Below are 26,361 nucleotides of genomic sequence, written 5' to 3' on the forward strand. Positions count from 1 at the left end.
AGTCCCATCTTGTCCAAGAAGAATTTGATTCTCCTGTCAATATCTATTGAACCTGGTAATCTTTGCAGAGTTGCCCTCACACTTTTTTCTTTCACCCCTCCTGTTTTGCTGATTTCTTGTTTTACATGGCTTTTTGACTTTGTGCACCTTATTACTGCTACCCAGTGCTAGAATGCTCTCTCCCTTAAACAAGGTACAGTTGGCCTACATTTAACTGGCAGATTTAATTTACATGTAATCGCCTAGTAGATGGTATACTCCATGAACCCAAGGCTTGTAAATTAGCTGCTACTAGTGGGCCTGCAGCACTCATTGTGCCACACACCAAGTAGCCTTTTAAAACGTGTCTCAGGCCTGGCACTGCAACCTATTTTGAAGTTTTAAAATGCCATTTCAATCTGACAAAATAAACCTTTTTCCAGGCCAAAACCTTCCTTTATAATACATCCAAGTTGCCCTTAAAGTAGGCACAGACCGCTTATAGGGCAGGATGTATTGTATTTAAGAAGTAGGACATGTGAGTTTAAGTTTTAAATGCCCAGGTAGTCAAAAACTCCTAAAGACTTCTTTCATTATTGCAAGGCCTATCGCTACCACAGGATAACACTGAGTTACCTTATTAAACCTAATAACTGCATTGAAATGAATTGCATTGCCAAACCCTCCAACGGTAAATTTTGAATTTAAGTTTCTAAATTGGTGTGGGATTTTTCTTATGTTGTGTTTTCACTTTATTGCTGTTTGAGTACTGCATAAATAATCCTTGCCTATAAGCTAAGTATGACTGCTTTTGTGCCAAGCTACAAGAGGGTAAGCACAGGTTAATTAAGTGAATGTTGGTGGTTCACCCCGAAGGGGATTGTAGTTTTTCCTTTGGAAGGGTCTTCACCCACTGAATCAAATATTTAATTTCCTACAGTATCCAGGAGGTACAAACATCTCTGTACAGAATTTGTCGGATTAGGGAAAAAAAAGAAGTATGAACTTTGGATTCGTCTGTAAAATTACTTTGCTTTAGGTAAATTGTAGTAAGGGCTCTTTTTTTAGTAAATGCCTACAGCTGCCCTTGTTTTCCTGCTGGGTAAGCAACGGCAGGATTTTCCATTAAATTCATTTCAGGTCAGTCTTGTGTATCGTTTCCAAGGGAGGCAGAATGAGTTGACTCAGTACAGTACTCATCTCCCATGGCACTGGAGGGCAGCTTACAGCTCAGAAGGACCAAAAAGCCCTTTTTATGAACGTATTTATGAACCTTTGTAAAAATAAAGATGATGCAGTGTCTTTTGTCTTCCTGAACCCTGAAACTGCTGCGAGAGGGTATCGCACAGAAAAAGTACATCAGGCCACTTTTGGCCAGTTCCAGAAATAAAGTAAGCACTTCATGCAGCTGTATGGAGATTTGTAGAAACACTGCGATTGGGACTGTAGGTGTTCGCTGTTGTGGATGTGCGTGCTTGCATCAGAATGTTTCTGTAGTCTGCTTGGATGTCCAAATAGCCATACTTTAGGTGGTCAGGTACAAGACTTTCAGGCTCAGTGACTGAAGATCATGATGAAAGATCTCTCCACTGTGTCTAGAGAGGACCTTCAGTTGGATTCCTGGATGCACAAACATCCTCAAGAGGTCGCTCTACCAGTACTGGTGGACCACACCAGGGCAATGAGTATCCGGGAACAGTAATCAGTTTTTGCCTCTCTCAGCACTATGAGGATCAGAGAAAGCAGGAAAGGCAAATGCAAAGACGTTTGACTATGTCAATGAAAAGGCACTCCACCGGAAATGGTTACTGACATAGTACTGGCATTTCTTGTTTTTGCTAGTGATGAATAGACCTTGTGTGGGATGGACCCACACAAGGAAAATGTAATCCAGTTGGTCTTGTTGCAGCTGCTATAAGGTGGCAGCACACAGGAGCGCCGTGGAACGCAGCTGTCTCATCATTTTGGCATCCTTAGAAATGTTCTGTAATGATAACCACCTTGTTGAAGGTGGCCCAGTTAATAGCTTTATTTTGGTGAGCAGGGCTTGTCCAGCCAATCTCAGGAAGAACTATTCCTACTTTTACCTCTAGAAGGACATCATTATGTAGAAACATTAAATAAGGCTGGGGCGGCTCCTCCATTAGGGCGGAGGAGCGTCACCCCACTGCATTTTCGCAGTGCGAGAAGCAGAAACATAAAATGGTATTTTAAATACCATTTTATGTTTCTACTTCTCGTGCTGCAAGAAAGCAGAAGAGTATGCTTGTTTAGAGGCAAACAGGAGGGTATGCCCGGTTGGGGGCAGGTGGGTAGGTTGGGAGGAGTAGCTTGCCCACTCTGAGTGCCCTGATTGTTTGGCCGACCAAACTAGTCATGAGCACCATGGGCGTCCGCAGACATTTTTCCAGAGGGGGGGGGGAGGGGGGCAAAATGTTAAAGTTATCACCATCCTCCAACATGATGTGTGCCAGGTGGGGAACAAGAAACACTAGGGTGTAGGAGGAGCCATCGGGGCAGGAAGCAGGCCACATATGATCTAATACACCATAGGGTTGTTGTGCCACAGCCATCTCTTTCTTTTGTGGAACCCCAAAATCCATACCTGCACTAGTCCCTAAAATTACCCCCTAGCACCCCAAAACCCATACCCACCCTGAACCCTAAAATTACCCCTGCCCCCCAAAACTCATACCCGCCCTGAACCCTAAAATTATGCCCCTGACACCCCAATCCCTAACCAAACCTGAACCTTAAAATTACTCCCTGGCACCCTAAAAACCACACCCACCCTAAATCCTAAAGTTTCCCCTTGGCACCCCAAAAGTTGAACACTACGTTCTGATTGTGTATCGCGCAGTCTCCCTGCTCAGGAGGATCTGCTGGTCCGGATCTGCTCGCCCTGGTCCAGTTCTGCTCGCCCTTCTCTGGAGCTATTCTGCCTGCCCTGTCCCACCTCCGGACCGACAGAGCCTGCCTCCGTGCACACTGCCTGGACCTACTCCATCTGGCCTGGTTCTTTCTCCTTTGGACCCACTTTCTTTATTGGCGGAGTTAGGACACAGGTGTGAGAAAGTGGCTCTACATATACTGGACAATAAGGCAGTACAGTGTGTATAGAGTCCACAAACCCCAAAGGTATAACAGAGGTTAAAGTCAGAACTGACCTTACTCTCTAAAGTGGTAGCTTGGTCGAGCAGTAAGGCAGTACCAGAGGACAGTGTAAAGCATTTGGTGTACACACCTAGTCAGCAAAAGGTTTCACACACTCAAGAACTGAACTCCAGGCCAATTGTTATTATATCCTCAGATATAGTTGTTTTATTTTTAGAACCAACAGCTATAAAAATATACTTTTCAAATTACGAGTACTCTCATGTAAATACTTTGCAGAGGAGCAATAAGCTTGTACACACAATAATTACAGGATAGCTAATAAGCAACACAGTTCTGAAACACACTCTAGCATTGAGCTCAATGGGTTTTCATTGGAAAGTACAGTAGATTACTTTATGGATTACTTTGGTAGTTCCAGGACTAGATCTTAGATTCAGTCTTGGGGTCTAAACTGAAACCAGATTAGCAAAAACGTTTTAGTTACAGTGATGAATTTTACTGAATATAAAGCTGTTTTAAAAGTTCACACTTAAACTTTTCGAGGTGATTCTCACAATGTTATTCAATGGGAGGAAATTCAGGTTATAGGTAAAGTACGATCGCGTTACTTTCGTAACCCAGCACTAGTCTCCTAGGGCCAGCACTGGGGGCTTAACTCAAAACAGGTAGGTAATTGCGTTTCAGTATTTCCTACGATTTTTAAAGAATATTTGCAGTTTTCAAAAGTAGACACTTGGAAGAAATTTCATAGAAAAGCAGACAATAGGTTCCTATGGAGAAAATACAGGTTACTAGTAAACCCACTATGGATTACTTTTGCGGTTCAGTGCTGGGCTGAAAGGTACAGCACTGGCTTCTCTCCTGATCACAGGTGAGTATTTTCGAATTCGGGCTTTGGCAGATTTTATAGGAATATTTTCAGTTTTCAAAACTTCACACTTGGAAAATTTTCGAGTCCAAATGGGTCAATGTTATCCAATGGCAGGTAAGTGAATTACCGGTTTCCATGTGAGTACTTGGTTGGTGAGGTTAGGGTTCTGGGCGTAGACTCAGGGGTCCCCCAGGGTCAGGTGAGTACAGTTAGTTCAGTCCCAGCGGCACAGGGGCGGCCAGGTGCAGAGGTAGGTAGGCCCAATGTTATCCAATGAGGGTAAGGGGGCCTTCGGTTGGTGGCTGCTGGCTAGCAGGCCACGTGGCGCTGGGAGCTGGGCTCCTGGTCACTTGCTCAAGGCAAGGGGGGAAGTAAGATAGGACAAAGAGGTCACAGCCAGCGGCACTTGGGCCGCTGGGTGCAGGGTGCTTTTGAGCCGTCGGCCGCTCAATGTTATCCAATGAGGATCTTGAAAAAGGAACAAAGGCTGCAGGCTCGGGGACGGTGACTCTCCAGGGGCGACCAGCACTTCGAGAGGTAAGTTGGGATCTTGGAGCACAGGTAGGTACCCCAAAGGGAGGCACAGGGGGCCGCAGGGCGCCGGGTGCAGGGGTGTCTTTGGGGGTCGGAAAAGCTTACCCTCGGCTGGTCGTGGTTGGGGTGGCCCCTGGTTCTGAGTCTGCAGGCGTCGGCTGGTTCTTCGAGGAGGGTCTTTGGGTACTGGACTTCGGGTCCCAGTCGCCGGGGGGGTCGTCCTCGTGGTCTTGGTCCGGGTTGGCCCGGCCCGGGATCGGCTGGTGCAGAGTGGGCTGGTCCGGAGCTTCCTGGTGAGCACCAGGTGGGTTGTTGCAGCAGAGCCTCTGTTGATGGGAGTCCCGAACTTCGAGAGGGTCAAGGCAGGCAGGTCCTATGGGTGGCCCAAGGTTGCTGTCCGCGGAGGTCGCCGGGATTAGGCAGGAGCAGGTTCCAGGATCAACAGGCCGGTAGGGCTGAGGCCAAGTCAGTTGTTGTTGTCCTGTTAGCAGCTGCGCGGCGGGTCTTCTTCTTCTTGATCTTCTTTCTTCTTTTGATATCGGGATCTGAAGAAGGAAGGTTCAGGGAGCCCCTAAATACTACATTTAGGGGTGTTACAGGTAGGGCAAGGGCAGGGACCAATGGGTCCCTGTCCTGGGGTGAGGACACCCCTAACCTGCTCCTCTCCTGTGGGAGGGGGGCAGGAGCCTAGCTGGGATTGGGCAGGGCTCCCCATCTACAAGATGGCCGGAGCCCAGGTCGTGCTTCACCTCGCCTCCTCCAACTGAGGGGTGGAGCTGGCAAAGGTTGGCACACCCTCCTTCCTGACGTAGTTTTTCCCGCCAGGCTTCCCCCCAGAGTGGGAGTAGAACGGGTGGGGGGACAGTTGCTGGGTACAGCAAATGGTCTGGAGAAGCTCTCAGAGGCGGTATGCCTTTGAAGCTTCCCCCTGTCCATCCCGGGGGAGGAGACATAGCACCTCGCCCAGGATGTGCATTGTTGTAGGCCCAGGAGAGCGGGGGGCTCTCCACCGAGGGGTCCAGCAACATGCCTGCTGTGTGGCAGCCTCTGCAGCCACTCAGCCCAGATGTGGATTGTAGGTTCGGGTTTTGGAGGGCATTCGTGCATTTTACATTAAATACCACACTGGCATCACTGCGTGTTTAATGTGCTGAGAAATTTAGTACCAAACTTGTCAGTCTTCAGTGAATCCGTTATGGCGCTGTGGAGTTCATAATGACAACCTCCCAGCACCATATACTCTTAAATGGCAACACTGCACTTACAGTGCCCAGGAATGGCCCTGGGTACTGTAGGGGCACAGGGCTCAAGCACCTGTGCCCTCACCTCTGGCATAGGGCACCCAGCTAGAGGGGTGACTGAAGTATGCCAGGGCAGTGGGTTCTGTGGGCATGGCACACAGGGGTGTGTGCCATGTCGACTCTAGTTTTAGTTCTGTACTTAGGCACTCAGCCTGCAAGGGCAGTGTGTGGGTGCCAGGGTACAGGGACCCTGAGGGTGGCACAATAAGTGCTGCAGCCCTCAGGGGTCTTCTCTGGCCACCATGCCCTGGGTACCATTTATTAGGGGCTGACAGGTGGCCAGAGATGCCAATTGGGTAGCTTGTTCAGCATATTTTTTCTTTTTAGGGAAGGGACACTAGCCCTGGGTACCTGATTGGCAGGGACCCAGGGCACACTCAGTCAAAGCACATCAGCAGTTCAGAAAAAAAGTGGGGGCATACCAAGGAAAGAAAGATGGCACTTTCTCACAACAGGTCTCACTTCTCTGAAGCTGCTCTCCCTCACCCAGGTCCTCCCACCCCCCTCCACTTGTTCTCTCCCTATTTATCGGTCTCTCTTTCCCCACTGCTTCTCTCTCTCTTTCTCCCCCAGCCCTTCTTTCACTCTCACCCCCCACCGTATCCATCTCCCCGACCCCACCAAGTCTTCCTCTGTCCCCCGCTCTCTTCTTCCTCCTCATGTCGGTGATAGGGAGTCTGGGGCCCTCTCTGAAAATGCGAGCTGGAGGTGACGTTAAGTGTGAAAGCACCAAGGTGTGAACAGGCAGAAGAGGACGGGGTGGGCAGCAGGTAGAGGGTCAAAGGGGACACTGGCTCTCAGAGAGGTGAGAAGGGGCAGGGAGCAGCCTGAGGACAAAAACAACACCAGAGCAAGAGGCAGACGCTTCATAGGGAGTCTGGTTTTGTAAAATGAAAAAACAAACACTTCTTAGCACAACAAAGCAGTCGAACAGCGCCTTACATTAGAGCCAAGAACCAGACCCATCACGAACAAACAGCAGCCACCGGAGAAACCAGCGGTGTCATGAAAACAACAAAGGTCAGAGACAGACGACTGCCGCCGAAACCTGGAAGTACAACTTACTCCTTTAACAAAAGGCAATTCCTGATGCAAGCACCACAAGCCAGAACACTATAAATATATAAATCTCCCATCAATGCACACCTGAGAGTGGATAAAAAGATGAGCAGCAAACTAAGACAGTGACTGACAGACACTAAGCATGGGTGTCCGCCGGAGGGGCAAGGAAGGGTGCTCCTGGGGGAGGTAAGTGCCCCTCCTTGCCCCCCTGCGGACGCTCATGATGCGCACTCTGCATTTTCTCTATGTAGGCTGCAAGCAGCCTACATAAAGAAAATGACCTCCCCATTGCAGCATTGTGATTGGCTTAGGGGAGCGGAGACAGGCTGTCTGCTTCCTGTTTTAAGCAGCAGGAAATTGCGGGACACGGTCAGGAGTGGAGGCGGCGCAGGACCCGGTAAGGTAGGTTTTAAAGAAAAAGTCTATTACTGCATTGAGTGGCCTTTATTAAAAATGATCTTCTTTAAACATAAGCTTTCTAGAAGCCTTCAGCGTCCCCCTTACAACAATGCCGTTAATGAACTAAGAGGCAAATCAGTTGTCATGTGCACCCTATCTGTGGTCACTTTTTCAACAAATTATTTGACAGAATTAGCTTACAATGCACTATAAACCCCTTTTTATATCAACATTTTCTAAGGGGCAGAGGCTCGCCCGCTCCTTCCTTATGCCAGCCAGGTTCACTTGCAGAGCCAAATGCACCCCTAACTTCTACGCCTCACCACTTTGATAAGGCACCAGCCGCCACTGAGATAAGCATTATGTTACTTACCCTGTAAGCATCCGTTTGTGGCATGTAGTGCAGTAGATTCACATGCTCTTCATACTCCTTCCATCTAGTGTTGGGTGAAGGTTCATAAAGAAAGCAGCAAATTATTCTGCAGCCACTACAGTGCTGTAGAGAAGACTTAAAAGTACAACAGGTGCAGAGGTAACAAAGAAGTCCAAGCGTATGTGTGGTGTGTCACCTCCAAACAGTGTTTCTCTAATGTATTCACAGAACACTACTTGAAGAGTTCTTTCTATAAGTTTTTTGAGCCAGAGTCAGTTCAGTTCAGATGTCAGACTGCACTCCTCATTTAAACCACTCCCCGAAACACGATCAGCCAGAGGAATCTTTGCCTATAAATAAGGTTTAAGTATGCCATCTTCTGAAACAGTATAAACTGAGACCATGTTTAAAGTAGGTAATTCATTCTTGGTTTATTACAGTAGAAACAATAATACCAGTTCCATGTGAAACTTATGTAAGGTGACAATTCTGATATAATAGAATTTTAAGTAGGAAACTAGTGCAACTCTCCAGAACCACAGCAAAAGATTTTTCAAACAGCTAATTCTTAGGTAGAAGTGTATTTACACAGAAAAACACAGAGGAGTCTGCAAGATTCAGGAATTAACAAAAGAAAGGCTTCAGTGTTTCTAACCTCGAGATCCATGAACACTTCCTCGAGTAGACTAGAGCAACCATCTTTGGCAATGGCATCCAATGTGGCATCCATAGAAGACTGGTTACCCTGAATTCCCTCTTCCACCTCATTTTTCAGATACTTCCTTTTTAAACTAACAATAGACTCCCTGCAGTAAAAAAAAGGATCAGATTATATAACATTCAAAACATAAGACAGGGTTCTCTATGTTACAATATTTAACTACAACATGCATAAGACAAGCGTGTAATACAACATTTAATACAGACGATACTCATTTATACATTTTGAAGTGTACCAAGCTGAGCCTGCAGTTCAGGACACAATACATCGATGTAGATTACATTCAAGACCTTTGTGAAGCTTTTCTGGTTATCATTCTTGTGAGTCAGTGCTTTTTGCATCTATATTTTGCCAGCAAAGATGCTTCTCTGCCAGAGGATTTAGAGTTGAAATCATGATAATTCCTCCGACAGAGAATGCTCTGGTGGCAATTATCATTAAAGAATTTTTTAGAACAAGTACAGATTGACGTCCCTCTCTAAATCAGGCTCCCAAATCCTTTGTCCATATTTATAAACAAAATGTATTAAATGGGTCTGTAAACATTAGACATCCACAGGAGTTGTAATACTTTACTGCTGATCTTATACCATTTGTAGAGTTCTAAACTCGGAATTAAATGGGGGAAAATGGCGAAAAAAACATAAAATGCATTGTGCAATTACCACACCCGTATTTTGAAAGTCACTTATCAAAAGGATCTTCACACTTGAATAATATGAACAATCCTCCGCTGCTGATGTTTAGAAGTTGAACTGCATTGCCCTTTATGAAGTATTTTTACTCCCTTTCTCTATCCCTGTTCCCTACCACTTCCTTACCTCCCTACCTTTGCCATTACCACATATGACTGCATCTGTGGATGGATATCTTTAAATGGATTTTAAACTACTCCAAATTGTCCACAAGGGTGAATGCAGGTGTTTTGCCCAACTTGGTTTGGATTTTTTATGCTTTAGGAAAAATCATTTGAAGATTGCAGCTGAACATACGCACTCAAGAGCAGTAGCTACCTTTGAATACATTTTCTTTTGCTTTTAAAAAGATATAATTCAAAGACGGTTATCTATGACATGCACAGCAGCCATCTCAGGGGAAAACAAGCCCAGACAAAGACAAAAGTTGGCACAAATTAGACCTATCAGCTTTGCCAATACTTACTCAGATCCCACAAACAATGCAAATCGTGCAAATCCACAATCAGCTGTAAAGTGATTCCAAACATGATGCTATGATACTGCAGTTAGCTGCATATGTTGACAGTTAGGGTGCAGGCTCACACAGGGGTACATGGAGAACAAGCATTGGCATAGCCAATAGGTCTCGCCTTTGGGACCTTAGAAGTGTTTAGCCATGCAACGGTTGATGTTGTTGCACCAAGGATATTGTGCTGCATAACTAAATACTTGTAAGGTCCCAAAAGCGAGACCTATTGGCTTTGCCAATGTTTGTTTTATTTTTGCATCGTACATTCTTTCATGTTGGCTGCCACCTTTTTAAAGAGCCAGGAGTGAGCACGGAGATTTTAATACACCACTGATAGTTTTCATTTCCTGTGCTCCACTAGTCTGTGGACTTGCTTTTCTTTCATTCTACTTCTGCAGTCCCAACATATGCTTCTGGTGCTGATCTCTCCTACCTCATTTGTCCCATTGAATGGAGAGTCAATGTGAACAGAGATGTCATCAGCACTGCTGCTAACATATGCATATGCAAAGGATAACAGAGGCAGCATATCAGCATGCAAAGAATAGCCGGGTAAGCCCTGGACTGCCAGAACCTAGCCGTATTTTGTGACGCGCATCGCTTTTTGATATGCATTTCATGGTCACGTTCTATTAAAGGTTCTCATGTATATCACTACGGTGTGAGTTAGTGAACTGAGTGTTTTCACTTAGCATAACTTGCTTGAGGGACGAAAATAAGGACTTGAAAGGATTGTGAGATTCCTGCTTCTTTAGTGCAGACTGGACACAATATTATAATTTTTGTGTCCAAAATTGTCATGTCATTTGATGTTCGCTGCATACGCTGAAGTGGAATTTCCCAAATTTGCGAACAGAGGTTATCAGTGGCTGAAGATATGAGGTAAAACTTCTCTGCAAGAGGACTCTGCTAAAAGCTCCGGTTTCTACACTCACAGGGTCCTTCCTACCTGTAAATACAAACTAATGCTTCGGAATGTTTGAAATTAAAACACGGGCTTCAGCTGGATGTTGGAAACAAGGTGCTTCCGAATTTCAGCTCCTCTGAAACATCACAGAGAAGAGGCTCCCTAATTAGAGAGGGGTAGAGAGAGAAACTAATTGCTGGGAGACACATCAGGACCCTTTCAGTGAAGACCCCTCTGGTCTGCAGCAGAATAGTAGACGAGTCAGTAACAAAAATCATAACATAAGGCTACTAGGCAAGTAAAGGGGTCTAGACTAACTGACAAGGCATGCGTAATGGATCATGTTTGGACTCTAGATTTTATTCAATTTGACAATATTTAAAATGTATGATTTGTATTTAATAAGCACATATTAAAACTGATTTTTATCAAATGTAAGAGTTGTTTTGTGTAACAAATCTGGCGATTCAGTACGTAATAACCAAAATGTGAGTTAACTAAACCACATTAACGATGTATTGACGGAATATTGCTGCCACATTTGAGCGTGCACCACAGCTTTGAATTGTTAATAAGGGATTCTTTGAGCACAACAGAAGCACTCTGGTTGTGTACCCTGGGGGGCGCACCATGTTACTTTTGTTATTACACTACAGTCATATTAAAGTGTCATATAGGAGCCTACCTTTACTCGAGCAGAAAGAAGAAATACTCTTTTCCCACAATTGACAAAATCCATGAAACATGTTGAGATTTCTAATGGTTGGCCTGGTGTCCTCTTCTCAGAGGCGCTTGAGTGAGTGTGCTGGCAAGAAGCGGGAAGTTGTGCAAAACAAACAACAAAAAGACGCGTGCCCCAAGACACGCTCTGTGGTGGGGGAGGGGGAGGAGCGTTAAAGCGCAAGACGGAGAGGCGGAGCGAGGCACATGAGCTTGTGTGCGTAACCGCAAGTTCTAGGCTGCCAAAAGCTGATAGCATTTTCTGAAGCCCCCTCACTAAATGTCTCACCAGAGCAGCACATGTGCTGGTTCAGGCAAGACCTAAAAAAGGGAGTGAATAATACATTTAAAAATGTACCTTGTACTCTGAACTGATTAGTCTCAGGTTTCATTTGAAATCCCTTTTTGACACAAAGAAACCAAATCTCACCTCCTCAACACAAATATCTTAATAGTTCTAGTACAGATTGTGAACAAACAGCCTTTTGTAGATTGTATTCCACCCATCACTCCAGGCATCCTTCACCAGCAAGGACAATCATTGCCCCTCAGTGAATCAAATAAACTGTACACCAAGACCTAAAGAGCCCTCAACTTACACCTGCACTGTTGTACTAGCTAGCAAGTGTCAGTCCTGCTGTTCTTAGGAGTTCACTTTCTGATTCTGTGTTCTCCGGATAAAGCTAAGTTGTGCAGGCAGATTCACGGATAGATCCTTTACATGTCAGTGCAAACAATTTACACCTCAGACCCTTTTCCCCTCTAAAATGGCATATTCAGCTCCTATTTGTCTGTGTAAGACTTAAAAGGTTTACAGACCACCAATGATGTCACAGCATGTATAATTTTCAACAAAACGAAAGTAGACTTTATATAATGAGATTATGATGGAAGTTAATTTACCGACAAATGAATCAACATCAAAACTCTGCAAGGTGGGGGGAGGAGCCTAGCTCGCGGCCGTAATGGTCGCCCTTTAGCTCGGCTCCCGCAGCCCTCCGTCCTGATTGCCTATCCTGTCTTCTATCCTGTCCGGGGACGACACATTTTTGGGGCATTGGAAACATAACGGCTTGTTTGTACTTACCATCCGACCCCGGGGTCTCGGTGTGCAGTGGCTCCGGAGTTGTGGCCTCTGAGAGATCGGGGCCTCTGCGAGACTTGGACCGGGACCTGGCCGGTGGGATCCGACGGCTCTCGGCCCCGGCCGAGAGCGAGAACCAGTGTTGGGAGCCGATGTGCGAAGATCCCGGCGATCCTGACCCGGGCCTGCCCGGGTGGCCGCGCGGCCAACGTGGGTGAGAGGCCCGGGGACCTGAGTCTGTGAAGGGATCTCTCCCCGCCGCTGCTTTGTCCGGCGGCCCTGGTCCTCGGGGCCCGGACTCCGCTTGATTGGGGCACCGGTGCTGGTGCTGGCGGAGACCCGTCTTGGGCGGATATCCTTTTGGCATCGAGGCCGCCCTTGCTGGGACCCCCGGAGCTTGTAAAGTCCTACATTTGAGAACTGTTCTTTCCGGGGGTCTTGGTGAGCGGCGATTGGGCTGATTCACGAAATGGCGGCCGACCCTCTGAAACGAGAATCACCCGGTGGCGGCGGGCCCGTGTTGCCTATTGGTATGGGGAGCGGATCTGGGGGACGTGGGCCGACGATCAGAGATGTCCTGGAAGCCCTGAGATCCCTACACGCCTCCCTGGCCCTGGGCGTCTCGGTGGGGACGCCACGATCTGCCGCCATTTTGGGCGGCCATTTCCTCTTGTCGCCCTCTTGTATCGAAGACTTCATTGCCTCGCCCCCCTCGATTGACTTGAGTGTCTCCGCCACGGATCGAAGATCGTGTAGTGTGTCGGTGACTATGGGGTGCCCTGCGTTTCAAGGTTCGGACTCCGGGAACTTGGATGCTGTACTGCGACCCTGTTCGACATTGTTGCCTGAAACTATTGATGGACTGCCTCCTGTGTCTGCTCCGATGACTTTGCCTGTGTCTATAATTGGGGCCACCTCGCCCGCTCCAGTGGCGCAACTGAACTCCTGTTTTTCATTACTCGTGCTGCGATATTTGATGCATCGATATTTTCTGTTTGGACTATTGCTCCCTTGTGGATCTATCAACCCCCCAAGTAACTATGCTAGTCACCATCCCACTCGATTATATGCTGATTTCGTATTTAGTATGTGGTTTTACATTGCCATGTGGTGGGTGGGGTTTATCGCTCGAAAGGGTTGGGGGTGAAATGTACAACTTCCGTTTGATTCCCGGTATACGATTCCGTAGCATAATTGTTTTTTCATCGTAGAAAGGTGGGAGGTCCCCTTCTCCTACTGTTTTGTGGCGCGTGATGGGGTGTCGTCCTGGTCTGTTTTTGACTGTGCTTGTCTGGTTGGGCGGAGGGCTGCGGCCGCCCGTTCGGATTATTATGGTTATTCTGCTCCTCCCTCCTGTCTTCTTTTCTTCGCTTTTCTTGCCTTTTTGTCTCTTTCTTCTTTCTTACTTCTCGCTATATTTCGGGTTCTGGTTTAGGGCGACAGGCACGCTGTTTGAAGGGTGGGCCATAGCCTTCTACAGGGGTGCAGGGTGGGACGGGTGGGTTGGGCTCTATTTTTTGTTTGTCTTCTGGTTCTATGGCCCTTTTCTATCTCTTTTTCGTGAGGCCACGTCTGTCCCGACCTCCTATGGTGTGTTTCGGGTGGGGGGTGTGGCGTCGTTAATCCTCCTGCTCTATTTCGGCTGTCCTTCTCCCCGATCGCCATACCCCCACTTGGGCCGCTACTCCTTTTGTCTCCTGTCTTCCCGCCGCGGGGGGCCTGTGTCGGCGTGTCTTCTTCCTTTCGTTTTTCAAATTTTCTTATTTTCTTTTTATTGTTTTATTTTGTCTTCCCTCCATTTTCCTTTCCCTTCCTCTTCCCCTTCCCCACTTCGTCCCCCCCCCTTTGTTTTCCCTTCCTGTGTCCCAGAGGTTATTATGGCGGGCTGGTTTTGCTGCATTGTTTTTCCGATCCCTCTGTTCTGGCTTGGTAGTGTCTTGGGTGGCGAGCATGTTACGAGGATAATACTCAGGGGCTGATTGTGTCTCACGTATCCTGATTTTCTTGACTGCATTGTGTTGTCCCCCCGATATTTTGCCCCCTTATTAATGTTGAGGTTGGTTTGGGATATCGGATGCCTCCATATTGAAAGTGAGCCTGTCATATGTCTTCTCCCCATATTATAAAATTAAGCCTTCTTTATTCCTGTGTCTTAGCCCTTTGGTTCTTGTATCTTTATTCCCCTTCTGTGATTGTACGGCCTCTGCTTTGTATTGATTGTTTATGTAATATTTGCCTGGTGACTCCTGATTATTTTGCACATTGCAGCCGGCCGGCTTGGTTGTAGGCCTCGACTTGTCTCACCTTTTGATGTCAATAAAGGTTTTCAAAAAAAACTCTGCAAGGTTTAGGTACTAAGCACCACCATATGTTTTTATGAGCACTTCCAAAAATAATATGACAAACAATTTTAAGACGAAATGCAGAAAATCCACAAGAACATGTTAAATCACAGATTACTTTAATTTGAAAAATAAACACATTGCTATAGATCACCGAGCAACAAAGCATGCTTGCTTAATACAGAATTGTGCCATGTGTGAGAGACAAATGTTCTCATTTTGACATTTAAAAGCATGCACTTTTCAGCCAGTGGCTCCATGACCAAGTCTTATGTGTGTCAGAGAACATTCTAGAAATGGGAGCAGAGTGGTGGCGATGCGAAAAGGAAATTAATGTAATGCCCTAGCTTGGCTCTGGGGTGAAGAAAGTGTTGCAGAATAAGAATACTGATTGGTTGTGAAATAACCTGCTTGAAGATGGGAAGGGATTAAGCCACATCCCACAGTCACATAACTTGGAGATAAAGCAATCCCTTACTTAAAGGTCTGGCAGTTGTTTATGATGGCAATCATGTATTGAACATAGAATGCAGGAAGCTGCCGATTTTTAAGATGCTCTTCTTTGTACAACTGGGCTTCTTCTTTGTACCTATGAGGAGGAGATAACAATAAACAAGATTAGAGCAATTGAGTCCCTTTAGTACAAAATTCCTCCTGGATAAAACTGAAACGTTTTTTTCAAGAACAAGGTAATCCTATAATTTCGATTTATCACTTCTGGGCAGGTGGGCTACCAACATATCCAAAGCAGCTTTGGCCTCTCACCTGAGAATGTGGTTAATTTGAAAAACTGCAATTCTACGCCTCCTTTGTGTGCCTTACAGTTCGTTTTTGGATTGTGAAGTGTGTATCAGTCTGTAAAAAGAGTGTAAAACACACTAACAAAAGAGTATTAAAATAAATATCCCCTGGACCTCTTTACAGAATGTCGAGCACTAACTGCCTACAAAGCTTACACTGCATTATCTAGCATCCTGCAGAAAATATTTGACAAAACGCCTCATAATATTTAGAACAACAAGAGCTTCCATATAGCTCAGCATCACCGCAACAGAATTAATCACGAAAAAAGCATACACAAATCATGCAGCAAAATGCCTTCGACAGAATGCTCCCATCAATAGGAAAGTTCAATTAAAGTCTGAAGCTGAGAATAAGGGTACTGTGGGAAACTATGAGGCCTCTCCTCATGTGGAAGAACGGGTAAGGTACAAAGTATGTGTTATGTATTTATCAAAGTTCTGATCCTTACTTAAACAACTGCATTGGTATCCGTGCATTACTAATTTTAAGGCTTGCACAGTCTCTGGTGTAGTAGTTATGCTATATCAACTAACAGCCCAGTTCATTGAAGCTAATATAAACTCCCAGAACCAACACATCAAAACCATGAAATGTGCTACACTGACAGTAAACCAACAGCACCCCATCAACAAAACTGCACACAATATGATACCAAAACTGTATGATAGGCCAAATAATACTACCGTACAGAACCATACAGCACAGTATGTATGCTCTGGCCACACTGAACAGCCCACTATAGAACATAAGCAAGACAAACAAGTTATTGCTGGAATGCTTTCTATAAACGCAGCTACTGGTACTTACTTGGGCTACATCACCGTCCATTGATTTTTGTTTTTAGGTTGAGCCTGGGCAGCGCATGCGCTGCCCTGCGAGGCATGCTGTATATAGGAAATCGGGGACTTTGGACACGCCCATTGCTTTTGGTTGGGTAGTTGGCCTGATTTTTAAAATTTCTTTTCTCTGGTTGGTTAATATTGTGCATCTGTCCCGTCTTTCAGGTCTTGGTACCCTCCCAGCAGACATCACCCATTAATTATTTTGGTTAGCCAGCTCTGGTCACCTCAGGACATCTCACTCTCACACCCTCGCCCCTCCCTTCATGCACAAATGCAACAACCATCCATGTCATTATCCGGAGGGGGAACATTTAGAACCTTTTATACAGACCACTGGACTGCTGAAGAATGTCATGGGATCCCAGAGGTAGGATCAAGAGTAAACAAGCATTTGCAATGCAATAGGTTTTGCATTACTGGAAGTCTGACCTATTGGCATTCCCAGTAATAATGTAAAGCCAATAGTTCAAACTTTCAGTAATGTGAGACCTATTGCAGAGCACCGATGGGAATGAGTATATGCAAATCAGGCCTGGTCTTGCTCCAATAGGAAAATTACAGCCCCCACTGCCAGGCCAGGCCTCCTCTAATCAGGAACACCAGAAACACCCCGAAGGGTTTCAGCTTAGTTAGACCTCATCAGTGAGGTATAGCTCCATCCATGAATTCTCACTTCTTCATCAACAGCAGCATCTGTGGCAGTGATGGCCTTGGACAGTTTCTCGTGACAGCGAAAAACTAGAAAAGCAGATGCGGATAGAGAGACTTGATTGGCACAGGGCCCTGCCAATCACAAGAGAGCTAAATTTCCTTTTGTTCCGAGGGAAGCGGCAAGCAAGGCGAGGGTATAGGCAGAGGCCAACATCAAATTTTAGATCGGGTCTGGTCAACCAGTATAAGCCTGTAGGAGCTATGATAAACCCATACGAGACATAGCTAGCTTTGGGAACAGTGAGTAATCTCAAATTGGTAGATCTCAGGGTGGAACTCAGTGAACATAAATATAAATATAAACTATAAAACATTACGTGAGCATTCACAATAGTGTTACAGCTAATGATCGAAGATTTAAACAATGACCATTTTGCAGATAGGCAGGCAGAGAAGGATCCACACGGTAAGTTCAAGTTCAAGTTCAAGTTCGGGCATTTGTATAGCGCGCTACTCACCCAGAGGGTCTCAAGGCGCTTGGGGAAGGGGTTCATTATTTGTCGAATAGCCAGGTTTTAAGTTCTTTTCTGAAGGCGATGTGGTTTTGAGTGAGGCGGAGGTGAGTGGGGAGTGAGTTCCAGGTCTTGGCAGCCAGGAAGGAGAAGGATCTGCCACCCATGGTGGATTTTCGGATGCGCGGGACTGTGGCGAGGGCTTGATTGGACGATCTTAGGTGGCGGGTGGGTTTGTAGAAGGACAGTCGAGTGCTGAGGCATTCGGGTCCTAGATTGTAGAGGGCCTTGTGTGCGTGGGTGAGAAGACGGAACGTAATTCTTTTGTTGACGGGAAGCCAGTGGAGGTCTTTTAGGTGTCCGGTGATGTGATCTTGGCGAGGGACGTCTAATATGAGTCTCGCTGATGCGTTTTGGATGCGTTGGAGTTTTTTCTGTAATTTTGCTGTGATTCCTGCGTATAAGATGTTACCATAATCCAGTCGACTTGTGACCAGTGCGTGGGTGACGGTCTTTCTTGTCTCGAGGGGGATCCAGCGGAAGATCTTTTTGAGAATGCGAAGTACGTTGAAGCAGGAGGATGAGACTGCGTTGACTTGTCTGGACATCGAGAGAGAGGAGTCTAGGATGAAGCCAAGGTTACGTTCGTGGTCTGTGGGAGTGGGTGCTGTGCCCAGGGCGGAAGGCCACCAGGAGTCGTCCCAGGCAGATGGGGAGGATCCTAGGATGAGCACCTCCGTTTTGTCTGAGTGGAGTTTTAGGCGGCTGTGTTTCATCCATTTGGCTACTTCTTTCATGCCTTCGTGCAGATTGGTTTTGGCGGTGTTGGGGTATTTGGTGAGGGATAGGATCAGCTGGGTGTCGTCAGCGTAGGAGATGATGTTAAGGTTATGTTGACGCGCGATGGATGCGAGTGGGCTCATGTAGACGTTGAAGAGGGTGGGACTGAGTGAGGATCCTTGTGGGACTCCACAGATGACTTCAGTGGCCTCTGAGTTGAATGGGGGAAGTCGGACTCTCTGAGTTCTCCCAGCTAGGAACGAGGTGATCTAGTCCAAGGCTTTGCCTAGAATGCCGATGTTGCTGAGGCGTTGTATGAGGGTGCTGTGGCTGACTGTGTCGAAAGCGGCTGAGAGGTCGAGTAGAATGAGGGCCACTGTTTCTCCGTTGTCCAGTAGATTTCGGATGTCGTCTGTTGCTGCAATGAGGGCGGTTTCGGTGCTGTGTTTGGCCCGAAATCCGGACTGAGAGGGGTCGAGGGAGTTGTTGGATTCAAGGAAGGCGGCGAGCTGGCTGTTGACGGCTTTCTCAATGACTTTGGCCGGGAATGGGAGGAGGGATATGGGTCGGTAGTTTTTAAGTTCAGAGGGGTCTGCTGTGGGTTTCTTCAGAAGGGCGCTGAGTTCGGCATGTTTCCAGCTTTCTGGGAAGGTGGCAGAGTTGAACGAGCAGTTGATGACATCACGGAGATGGGGTGCGATGATGGAGTCGGCTTTGTTGAAGATGTGGTGGGGGCAGGGGTCGGTTGGCGAGCCAGAGTTGATTGAGTTCATTAGTCGGATGGTGTCTTCAGAGGTGATTGGGTTCCAGGCGCTAAGGATGTTAGTTGGTGGAGTAGGATCTGCGGGGGGTGGGGAGTGTTGATCGCTGGGAATATTCTCGAAGCTGTTGTGGATGTCTGCAATTTTGTTGTAGAAGAAGGAGGATAACGCATCGCAGAGGACTTGGGAGGGAGTGATGTCATTGGATGCTGCGGTGGGGTTGGTGAATTCTTTAACGATGTTGAAAAGTTCCTTGCTATTGTGAGTGTTGTTTTCGAGACGATCCTTGAATGCTGATTTCTTGGCTGAACGAATCAGTTGATGGTGTTTGCGGGTGGCTGCCTTGAGGGTGGTCATGTTGTCATTGGTTGGGTTTTTTCTCCATGTTTTCTCCAGGGTGCGGCATAGCTTCTTGGATTTTTTTAGGTCATCATTGAACCAGGGAGCCTTTTTGCTGGCTGATTTGATCTGGTGCTTTTTCAGGGGTGCTAAATCGTCAGCACTGTGGGTGATCCATTGCTTGAGATTGGTGGCCGCTTGGTTAGGGTCCAATGAGAGGGTGGGATGGTTTTGGTTGAGTGAAGCGAGGAGTTGGTCGGAGGTGATTTTGTTCCAGTTTCTCCGAGGAATAGGTTGTGGGTGGTTGTGGGTCAGGGTAGTTTTGTAGCTGAAGTGTACACAGGTGTGGTCCGTCCAGTGGAGAGCTGTGGTGCGGTCGAAGGAGATGTGCTTGCTGGAGGTGAAGATAGGGTCGAGCGTGTGTCCGGCTATATGGGTGGGGGTATCAACAAGTTTTTTGAGTCCGAGGTTGTTCAGGTTGTCCAGAAGGGTGGTGGTGTTGTTGTCGTGTTTGTTTTCAAGGTGGTAATTGAGGTCTCCTAACATAATGTAGTTCTCAGAGGCGAGGGCATGTGGGGTGATGAATTCTGTGATGTCATCGCTGAATTGAGTGCGGGTGCCTGGAGGCCTGTAAATGAGGGTGCCTCTGAGTGTGGTCCTAGGGTCGGTGTGGATTTGAAAGTGGAGGTGTTCGGCGGTTGTAAGATTGTCGTCGGAGCTAGTCGTGATTTTGATTGTGTTCCTATGAATGATGGCGATGCCTCCTCCTGTCTGAATGGTGCGGTCTTTACGGATAATCTTGTAAGAGGCCGGTATGGCTATGGCGATGTCGGGTGCTGAAGATGTGTTCATCCATGTTTCTGTGAGGAAGGCGATGTCCGGTGACGCAGTGTCGAGTAGGTCCCAGAGTTCAGTTGCGTGTCTGTGGACTGAGCGGGTGTTAAGCAGTATGCATTTCAGGTGGTCAGAGTCGGTGCTTTGTACGGAGGGAGTGGATTTGGAGAGGGTTCTGGAGCAGTTGAACGTGCAGGAGAGACAGGCGAAAGGGCCGTGGGTACGTCCAGGGATGGCAACGCAGCAATGAGGTGTGCGTCCGGGGTTGAGGGCGAGGAGAGTTGCGGCATCATAAGTGACTCTAGTGGGTTGGGTGTGGCGGGGACCAGGGGGACAGGCGCTGGGTGCGGTCCAGGCGCGGACGGGCGTAGACGGGCTTACCTTTGGCGCACCTTCGGCGCGCATGGGGCGCGAAAGCTGCGCGTGACCGCTGCGCGTAAATGTTTCTGTCATATATGGATAGTGGGAGGGGCGAGGGCGAGGGAGGATGATCTTGGAGGCGGGGAGCGGGGCGGAGAGCCGGTCTGGGGGTCGCCACAACAACAACAAGATGGCTGCAAGCCAATATGCGAGCGCGACGAGTTAGGGCACAGCACAGGCAGCAGAATTATTTTTTAAATACAAAACAAAGATCCTAGTCGGGGCTCTGGCACAAGCAACGCGAGCAGCGCCAAATAACCAAACTCCAGAGATTAGAGGCACAAGCAGCGCGAGCAGCGCTATGTAAACAAAGTCCGGTAATCACAGGCACAGGCAGCGTGAGCAGCGCTAATTACATAAATCAGTGATTACTGTTCAGCAAATAAGGCACAGGCACAGGCGGTGTGAGCAGCGCTACGATACCAGCAGCAAGGGGAGCGACCTCCTTCGGGGATCTCGGGACGGTCACAGCGCTACGAGCGCTGGGATGGGCAGGATATACACAGTGGGAGGGAGGATGATCTTGGAGGCGGGGAGCGGGCGGAGAGCCGGTCTGGGGGTCGCCACAACAACAACAAGATGGCTGCAAGCCAATATGCGAGCGCGACGAGTTAGGGCACAGCACAGGCAGCAGAATTATTTTTTAAATACAAAACAAAGATCCTAGTCGGGGCTCTGGCACAAGCAGAGCGAGCAGCGCCAAATAACCAAACTCCAGAGATTAGAGGCACAAAAAACGGTAGAAAATACAAGCCTCCAAAAAGTATTCTGCAGTGTCTGAGCGACTGATCACTTTTTCTAGTAAAGTCAGCTGTACCACATTGCTGTAAACCAGGAGAGACTGTACCAATGCACTAATGACTGGGATAAGCTGTCATAGTTCTAGGTAAAGTCAAAATTATTGTAATGTGAAAAATAATTACTGTCATTTGGCAGCTTGGTTAGGCAGTCACATTGAGTGGGCCAATCTGTATGCTGATTTACAACACATTTAGCTGGGTTGAGAAAGTTTTGGCCTGTAAGTGAAGCATGCATAATCAATCTCAATCTCGCGCACTCGCCCACCTACAGAATCCTCTCTTCTATGATCACAAACAAACGCCATACAAGAGGTTAAAACGTGAAGCCTAGGTCAACGAAGGCTTCACATAACAGTATACTGCGAACCAGACCAACCTTGAAACGGACAGTCTTTAACCCATCAAAATCCTAATCCATCAAATGTGCCCTTTGAAGAATTAAAATGGACTAATTGTTCTTGAAGGAGCTTCTGCTGATTTTAATGGCAAAATAATGAATGGCAATTATATACACCAAGATATCACACAATAATGGTGATGTTGCCTCTTTACAACAGGTAGTTTATTACATAATATTTTTCATGTAAATATTTATTTAGTACTATTTCAGGTTTTTTTAATACAAAAGTATCCACTTGATACCTGTGTTTCTCTTTTTATTCTATGACAGCATTAAAATGATCATGTAATACATTTTTATATCATTTACCCTCCTGGTGTCATAAATCTGATTAGCATTTTTTTGCTCAAGCAGAGACAAAGTAATTTCCTGGAAATTCCACAGGCTTTTGTATACGGAGTGAAAAAGAAAATGACTACTTAATAAGGATGGAAATCCTTTTTTTCTCAGTTGAAATTCTGTTTGCAGTTTCTTTCTGAGATGAAGTCCACAAGGGCTAGGTTGGCCTACCAGCTAAGACTGGGTAGATGGGGAAAAGGAGTGGGTTGAGTAATAGGGTGTGATTAAAAGGGTGATGAAGAACCCCTGTAGGACTAATGTACTAAAGCTACTGGAGACCCCTCCCCGTTTCAGCCATGCGCACGCAATTATCAGCGTACATGAGTGCAAGTAACCTTCGGGGTCCCCATCTTGGGGGGAAGTGGGGTGGTCAGCCAGCTGCTGCATCTATCAGGACGCCATCTAAGTCATTAATGTAGAGACTGAAAAGAAAGGGGGCCAGTACACAGCCTTGCCTGACCCCTTCCTAATCTTTATATATGGGTTGCAACCCCCATTTGGCCTGAACCTAATGCTACCTTTTCCATCTGCATGCAACACTGGGAGAGGAGGTGGCCAATTTCTGGATTAGCTCCTTTATTAGCAATTTCTACTGCCTCCCCCTAGAAACATTGTCAAAAGCTGTACTTCGGTGCATAAATTACAAAAAGAGGCATCCTGAACCTGTATTGTGCAGATGTTAAAATGCACTTCTCATTTGCTCATGTGTCAAGTTGGTCTAGCAAGACTCGCCGTGGAGTCAATTCAAGATATTGCCCAGTAGCATTGGGGATCACTCCTTTCTCTCTTTTTAAAAATTGGTACAAGAATTGCCCTGGACCAAGATTTGAGAAGGCGGGGGGGGTCCTGCACCTCGAATTACAGCAGTATTGGGACCCAGAGTACCAGATTGTCCTTAAACGGGAAACAACCTTTACAACGCAGTCATTACATCGCACTACATTTACAATGCAGTCATTACATTGCAACATCCTTTACAATGCATGTCACTACTATGCATCCATTACATTGCATGTCACCACAACGCATGACACTACAACGCATGTCACTAAAATGCAGGCATACCATTACAACGCATAGTACCCCTACACTATCCAACACTTACTACTATTGCACCCCCTGGAGTTATAATACTAATTGTTACCCCTACACTATCCAACACTTACCCTACTGTTGCAGTCCCTGAAGTTAGAATAGTAATTTTTACTCCAACACTATCCAACACTTACCTTAAATGTAATGTAATGGTAGCCGTTGTAAAGGTATGCTTTGTAAAGGTATAATGCGATGTAATGGAATGCGTTGTAAATGTAGTTTTAAAAAGATGTGATGTAAATGTATGCGTTGTAAAGGATGTTGCGATGTAAAAACTGTGTTGTAAAGGCATGCGTTGTAACGTCATACATTCTCCTTAATCAGGTCAACGGGAACACCATCAGGTCCCGGTACTTTATTCCTGGGTTGTCCTTTTAAAGTGAAAATGATATCCCCAAGGGAGAATTTGAATTATTCTTCAGCCTCTGGATTTAATGAATCCTCTATGGCATTATACTCAGCGGGTTCTGCTTCATTCGAGTAAACTGTTTCGTGAAATGATTGACCCAGAGATGCTCATGGATCGTCGTATCAATGCTGGTAGTGGGACTGTTTGAAAAGGAGGATGCATTAGCTACCTTCCAAAATTGTGGCACATAATTTGCTCCCAGGCAACAGCTAGCTGCCCTAAAGCCTCCCTCCTAATCTTTTCTTCCATCTTGTGATGGCTTCATTGTAAAGCTTCCTACAATTCCTCATGCCGAACGGTGCCTTTGGCGAGCTTTTAAGGGCTTGTTTGCAGGAGCTAAGCGCTTCTGTGCACGTCTTGTCAATCCATTTATTATATCTTTGTACATGATGATGCTTAGTAAGTGTTAGCCCTATTTTTTGTGTACTCAATTGGGCAGACCATCTTATTAGTAGACATCGACAGAAGCCCGAAGCTAAAACCTAAAAAAAAAAGTGGGTTATGGTCACCCATATGACTCTCTAAAATCTGGAACTTGCATACCTTCCCAACCCACGCCTTGGAGAGTGCAGTAAAGTCCATCAGAGACACCTTCCCTCGCTCCATGAATGTTACCTCATTCAGAATCCCCTTTGTTGCTAGGTCATTGCTGAGTATGAGGCTGTGGATCTTTAGGAGACTATTCACACTATCGCCACAAGGATTGTGGTCAAAGTGTGAATGATTACAAAAATCGTTATCCACTACACCACAAACTCTATCAACAGCGATGGGACATAATCATAGGCAAAAACACCCTCCGCATAGTATAACATAGTCCTCTGCTATGCCAATTAACAGAGTCCAAAATGCATTAATGCGAACAAATGATCAGTACATTTCTAGGGGCAAAGTTGTTGTGGTAAAAATAATGAGTATAACTAGCAGTGCCCCATCAGAGATTAATTTTCTGGGGGAAAAAGAAGAGTCCACGCAAGTCTTCGTTATTTTGGCTGCAGAGGTGATACTTATTATAGTTAATGTGGATTTGGCTCCCATTTGGGTTCTCCCGGGACTACCAAGAGGCTGAAATACAAGGCTCAGGCATCCTCTTCGGAATGGGAATTGTACCACCTAGGGGATCAAAGGAATGGAGCAGCTCCAATTACCTAACAGGAGTTTTTCAACCTTTCCAATAGGTAGGGAGGGCGAGGGTCTACTAATTCAAAGGCCTGCAGCTATGTTCTTGGTGGACATCCCAAAAGCTTTCAGAGGTGAGCTACTGGGCTCGGTGCAACCCCTTTGATCTGTTGTTGGATACACAGCAACCTAAGAAAGAAATCTCTCTGTGGTGTTGGGAAATCATTGCTGCGGAAGATAAGAAGATGGCAGATCCACATCTGCTATGGGGAAAAGATCTCCCAGAGCTGGCAAAAGAAAAACTTTGGCAAGTATCTCTGAATTTATTAAAGTAAAATCCACACCATTAAAAAAATAATCATCTGTTCACTCTCCATAGAGCCTACTGGACCCCCTTTGGAACTGGTCACATTTACACAAGAGTATCCAAGATATGAGGTGTGGCTGGCCAGAAACTGATGATAAACATATGTGCATACACTGCCCAGCACTAATATTTTTTTGGAGTGAGGTAAGTAAGAGTCCTAAAGGTAATCATTGGAACTGACGTTGAGGTAAGCCAGTGCTTGATATGATTTGGGATGGACCTATTATCACTGTGTGATTAGTTGAGCAGGAAGTACGAGTTACTGATCTTTTTCTTGATAGTACTTGCAAGAAGGGACATTTGTAAGAGATGGATCACCCCATCTCACCAGTGGTGTCAGATTGGCTTGAGTCTGTGAGTTACATCAATAAATTAGATATGGAACGTGAGGTCATCTCAGTTGAGAGAAGATGGAACCCATTTGTGGCCTGGCAATTAAACCGTAATTGTTCTAAAACTACACCCCAGCTTGGCAAAAAGATGGGTCCACTCCCAAAAAAACACAAAATATTCAGTAAGTATGCACATCAGATACTTTTGTTTAGAGTGTATAGGCTCAACCTTAGAGTTGGCTGCAAACGGAAGGCACAATTGGGACAAAACAAAATTACAATAACCTAGTTCTGTGTCTCTGGGATCACCAAGGAAGTAAACAGGAAAATCATAATACTTTAGCAACCTACCTCATCAAGAATGAACTCATTTGCTGCAAACACAGCAACAACACCTTCTTCTTCAAATCTTCGCTGATCTGTGTGGCCACCTGGAGGTTTTGCTCAAACATCTATAATGGAGAGAAAATTATACAACAGGGTTAACTAAATGTTATATCTGTGGACAAGGCTCTAATCTTTCAGTAAAATTAACAGCTAATCAACTGTCTTGAGAATATTACGCTGTGGGCATTTTTCTGTGGGAGTTTAACTAATCTTTAAATTCTTCACCTGGTCAATATTATTTTCAAGATTTGTGGGATTTTAGAGGCACTTTGAACAAATGTAATATATTTCGCTTTGACTTTATTTACTTTTGGTGTAGAGCACATATCCCATTTCAGTCTTGCTGTGTCAACCTTTATTCTGAGAAGATGGTTCGATTTGAATTGACAGGCCATGATGTAAACAAATTGCTATCTACCAATATCTTACTTGGAAATAACTTTTCCTTTAGGGTCAAAATCAAAATGTAGCAGTTGTCAATGCCTAACACCCTTACTCCTGTCAACATGCTAGACAGATGCTCTCCTTTTATTTTATTTTTTTGCTTTCAGAGT

General features: G+C 46.0%; 1 protein-coding gene across 3 annotated transcripts in view; it reads right to left on the reverse strand.

Moving 5' to 3' along the window:
• EXOC3 (exocyst complex component 3) overlaps positions 1–26,361 on the reverse strand; it is a 175,298-nt gene that overhangs the window by 67,959 nt on the left and 80,978 nt on the right. For all 3 annotated transcript variants that reach the window (XM_078687789.1, XM_078687790.1, XM_078687791.1), the window contains 3 exons: positions 25,772–25,872; positions 15,095–15,205; positions 8,292–8,442 (listed from right to left, as the gene is read on the reverse strand). In XM_078687789.1, coding sequence (XP_078543915.1) covers positions 8,292–8,442; positions 15,095–15,205; positions 25,772–25,872 — 363 coding nt within the window. The remainder of the gene's footprint in view (positions 1–8,291; positions 8,443–15,094; positions 15,206–25,771; positions 25,873–26,361) is intronic.

Source organism: Lissotriton helveticus, chromosome 4_1, assembly GCF_964261635.1.
Source record: "Lissotriton helveticus chromosome 4_1, aLisHel1.1, whole genome shotgun sequence".
Taxonomy (NCBI): Eukaryota; Metazoa; Chordata; class Amphibia; order Caudata; family Salamandridae; genus Lissotriton; species Lissotriton helveticus.